The 882-nt window shown below is 37.4% G+C and overlaps 1 protein-coding gene across 1 annotated transcript in view; it reads right to left on the reverse strand.

The window, feature by feature from the left end:
* The window catches only part of LOC107675257 (cytosolic 5'-nucleotidase 1B-like), a 3,815-nt gene extending 2,933 nt beyond the window's left edge, over positions 1-882 (reverse strand). Inside the window, exons 1-3 of the mRNA XM_016469537.1 lie at positions 642-882; positions 407-526; positions 186-318 (exon numbers count right to left, since the gene is read on the reverse strand). Coding sequence (XP_016325023.1) covers positions 186-318; positions 407-526; positions 642-656 — 268 coding nt within the window. The 5' untranslated portion in view covers positions 657-882. The remainder of the gene's footprint in view (positions 1-185; positions 319-406; positions 527-641) is intronic.

Here is an 882-nt window from a genome sequence, read left to right on the forward strand (position 1 = left end):
CCTTTCATATTTTATAGCTTGTTTTTTCATATAACGTTTCATAAAAAAAAAAAGAAATACTAAGCATTTAAAATAAAAATTAGGAGCACCTTTGACCACTTCGAGAGAGAAAAAAAAATTTTTTAGTCCCTATTCTATATCTATGCAAGTGCTGTATTAAAATAGCCTTACCAAAGTGAACTTACCATAATGCTTTACACTCTCATCCACCTTCATTTTGATTTCTTCTGAACACTCCTTTGAAATGAGGATCACTTCAAAAAGCAAACAGTCGGACTTGTTCTGTTCCACAAGTCTCTCATTCACTGTTTGCACAGCCTACATTCAGAGCAAGCATTTTAAGATCATAATAAACCACCATAAACTGTCTCTGAAAATGCCCATGCATCCTAATACCTTGACCTACCTTAATAAAAGTGAATGCTCTGCCATTGGGTAGTGCATCTGTATCTGTGGACGTTGAGATTGAGTCCAAGTCAAATAGGTCATTATATTGCAGCGCAATCATAAGAGGACCTGTGTAATTCTGCATGAACAGATGAGATACAGTCATGAATGGGCGTAAATCGAGCACTTTATTAAGTGTCGTTAGTTACTGGAGTTATTCACTAGAAGACAGTGTAGTAACTGTTGACTTTTACCTTTTTATCTTCCATTCTCTTCAAAATATCCCTCTTTTACCTGCATAAACAGACGCGGAAGTGAAGGAAACGTGGCGAGCGGTTACTTAAACGAACACAAACCAAACCTGCTCGCAGTTTTGCATGGTATGGACACTCCTAAAACACATGATGTAATAAAAAAGGAAATGTGAGTACAATTCCCGCCTACTTCACGCTGTGCACAGTGCAAAACAGTGCTGCCGTCAACATTCACTTTCAA

Source organism: Sinocyclocheilus anshuiensis, unplaced genomic scaffold (genome assembly GCF_001515605.1).
Source record: "Sinocyclocheilus anshuiensis isolate Anshui unplaced genomic scaffold, SAMN03320099.WGS_v1.1 scaffold532, whole genome shotgun sequence".
Classification (NCBI taxonomy): Eukaryota; Metazoa; Chordata; class Actinopteri; order Cypriniformes; family Cyprinidae; genus Sinocyclocheilus; species Sinocyclocheilus anshuiensis.